Source organism: Crocuta crocuta, unplaced genomic scaffold, assembly GCF_008692635.1.
Source record: "Crocuta crocuta isolate KB4526 unplaced genomic scaffold, BGI_CrCroc_1.0 scaffold143, whole genome shotgun sequence".
In the NCBI taxonomy this organism is placed as follows: domain Eukaryota; kingdom Metazoa; phylum Chordata; class Mammalia; order Carnivora; family Hyaenidae; genus Crocuta; species Crocuta crocuta.
In genome coordinates, this window is record NW_027529175.1 from 5,925,277 (window position 1) to 5,927,866 (window position 2,590).

General features: G+C 67.2%; 1 protein-coding gene across 1 annotated transcript in view; it reads right to left on the reverse strand.

Annotated features, from left to right (window-relative positions):
* Positions 1 to 1,176: 1,176 nt before the first annotated feature.
* CELSR1 (cadherin EGF LAG seven-pass G-type receptor 1) overlaps positions 1,177 to 2,590 on the reverse strand; it is a 134,367-nt gene continuing 132,953 nt past the window's right edge. Inside the window, exons 37-38 of the mRNA XM_077757901.1 lie at positions 2,083 to 2,344; positions 1,177 to 1,356 (exon numbers count right to left, since the gene is read on the reverse strand). Coding sequence (XP_077614027.1) covers positions 1,332 to 1,356; positions 2,083 to 2,344 — 287 coding nt within the window. The 3' untranslated portion in view covers positions 1,177 to 1,331. The remainder of the gene's footprint in view (positions 1,357 to 2,082; positions 2,345 to 2,590) is intronic.

Here is a 2,590-nt window from a genome sequence, read left to right on the forward strand (position 1 = left end):
GGGCACATGATTTGAAGAACAAAGGAAACGAATAAAACGTGTCTGAGTGGTTCTGGGCCCCGTTCCACAGCCCTCGGGCCGCCCTGTGCCAACTGCCCACAGCGGGACGGCCCCAGCCGGTCCCGGGCAGGAGCTTCCAAAAACCCCCCTGGTAACCATTGACCAGCGTGGCTGTGGCTTCGTCCCTGTGCACAACTGGCCGCCTGACGCAAAATGAAGTAAGCGGTGCGGCCCAGCTGCCCGCAGAGCCTCAGAGTCTAAACGCGCTGGAGAACTGGCAGGAAGCAGGGGGGCGTCCCGGAGGGCCGCACACCGTGTGAACCGGGAACGTGTGGACGCGGGGAGACCCCACCGGGGACAGCAGCAGAGGAACGGAAGTCTCCACCTGCAGGAGCTCACGGCCTGGGAGGGGGCCGGGGGGGCGCCTGCCTGAGTGGCGCCCGGTCCCAGGCTGCCCTGTCTCGGAGTCACCACCGTCGAGGCAGCTGGGAGCCGAGGGCAAACATCTCGACCACAAACGTGCCGTGAATTCAAGCGGCTGCGGGTACCGCCCACAGTCCTCACTCGCTGGCCGCGCGCAGCAGCCGCGGCCTCTGTTCAAAGACCGCGTGGCTCCCGGCGCACTTCCCACCTGCGATCTGCGGGGACACCGGCGGCCCCGACGCACACCAGACTCGGTACAGCTGCGCCGTCTTGAGTAAGACCGCGGCCGCTCCCCAGGTCTGTCCGCATCAGTGGGCAGTGCAGACGCACAGCGCACGCGGGCTGCTGCCTTGTCCGTTCCATTCAAATATACGGAAGCATCTACGCCTTTCCAACAAAGGAAAGTCATTTGCTTTAAGACGAGGGATGTCTTTGCAAAGGGCCATCGAGGCCGCTGGCCAGGGAGGCGCCCGCAGGGCTGGCGGATCCTGGTTTTCAGCCTCTGCCTGGCATCCCCGAACCCTGGCCAGCCGAGGCCGGGCGGCTCTTCCCCCTCCAGACGGGCCCGGTCCCGGCCGGTCGGCGCGCGGCTTTGGCTCGGAGTCCGGATCAGGCTGTGCCGGGAGTCCATGCCTCCTTGTGCCTGTGGCCTTTGGCACTTGTCAGGGGTCAGCTGGGCCCGGAGTCCCCGGGGGCAGCCCGGAGCTTTGTGTCTGGACTGTCACACTGGCCCTGGGGCTGCCACAGGCCACAGGCCACAGGCCACCTCCCCCCCGCCATCCCCCCGGACCAGAGCCTGATCCACTGGAAAGGCAGCGGCCCCTCAAGCTCCAGGATCCGAGGGCGTGTCGACGCAGCACAGAGGCCTGGACGGGGGCGCTGGGCTCGTACCCCGCTTTCCTGACGGTTCAGATTGAAGTTTCGTTGCTGCCTCTGTGCGTGGGAAGAAGCCAGCAGGCGGGCGGAGGTCACACGGGCAGAAACCCTCCTCCTCAGGGGCAGGGAGCAGAGGTCCCCAGTCGGGACAGGGGATGCCCGGGGCGGGGCCTCCGAGAGGGAAGCTCAAGTGTGGACACAGCTACACTGGGCACGAGAGGGGGCAGGTGGGGCCGCGCGGAAGGCAGGGCCCGTCTGAGCGTCACCGCAGAGCGTGGGGCAAGGTTGGCAACTGAACGCTTTAAGGGAGCCACTTTGGAGCTCCCGGTCTTTGCTCCCCTGCTGGGAGTGTGCAGGAGGGAGGAGCTACGGGGAGAGGCCAAGTTCGCAGAGGGGCAGCCCCAGAGTTTCGGTGTCCTGGACACCAAACAGGGCAGCAGTGACCTGGGTAAGACCCTTACGAAGTGCTCAGCCCGGCATGCTCTGGACCCTGAAGTTCGCGGCTGGGCAGGACTTGAGGGCTTTGGCCAATGTAGCCCCCACGGGGCCTCCATGTTGGCAGCACCCCCCCCCGCCATCCCTACGACCAGGTCAGAAGTCCACTTAGTCTTGGCCTGGCTCCTCCTGACCCCCCAGAGGCCCCGCCCCTCCCCTGCACCCCGCAGCTCCTGGGCCCTGGACCACCCCTCTCAGGACTGGACGCCTGTCCCACGACAGGCGACAGACGGAAGGCTGGCTGGGGGCTGTTGGCGCAGCCCTGCGGCTGAGTCGGTGGCTACTCACTCGGAGTCAGAGCCGCCGGCCTGGGCGCTCCCGGCACGCACGTTCATGGCCACCCCGTTGAGGTGCTCGCACCCCGGCTCCCGGCGCGGGCTCTTGACGGTGATGGTGCCATCAGGGGCGCGGGCCCCGTCGCTGGAGCCCAGGGAGGATGAGCGCGACAGCGCGGGGCTCTGCTCACACTCGGCCAGCTTCTCCCGGAGCCGGCACTTCAGGGTCTTCTCAGTCAGGGGCGGCGGGTAAGTGACTTTGTTTTTCAAGATGCCTGGAGGTGGGGAGACTGAGAAGGTCACGATCACTGCCCGATGCGGCGATTCCGGGAGGACTAGTCCCTGCAAACCCACCCGCGCACCCCGCAGCCTCTGCTCTTCCCTCCGGGTCTCAGTGCCAGGCAGCGGGGCCCAATGGCGGCCTCTGTGCAGCCCCCACGGACCCCAGGACCCTGATCCGTCTCCACTGGCAGCCCCCTCCCACCCCCCACCCCGTCCCTGCTCCTCTGCATTCTGCCTCG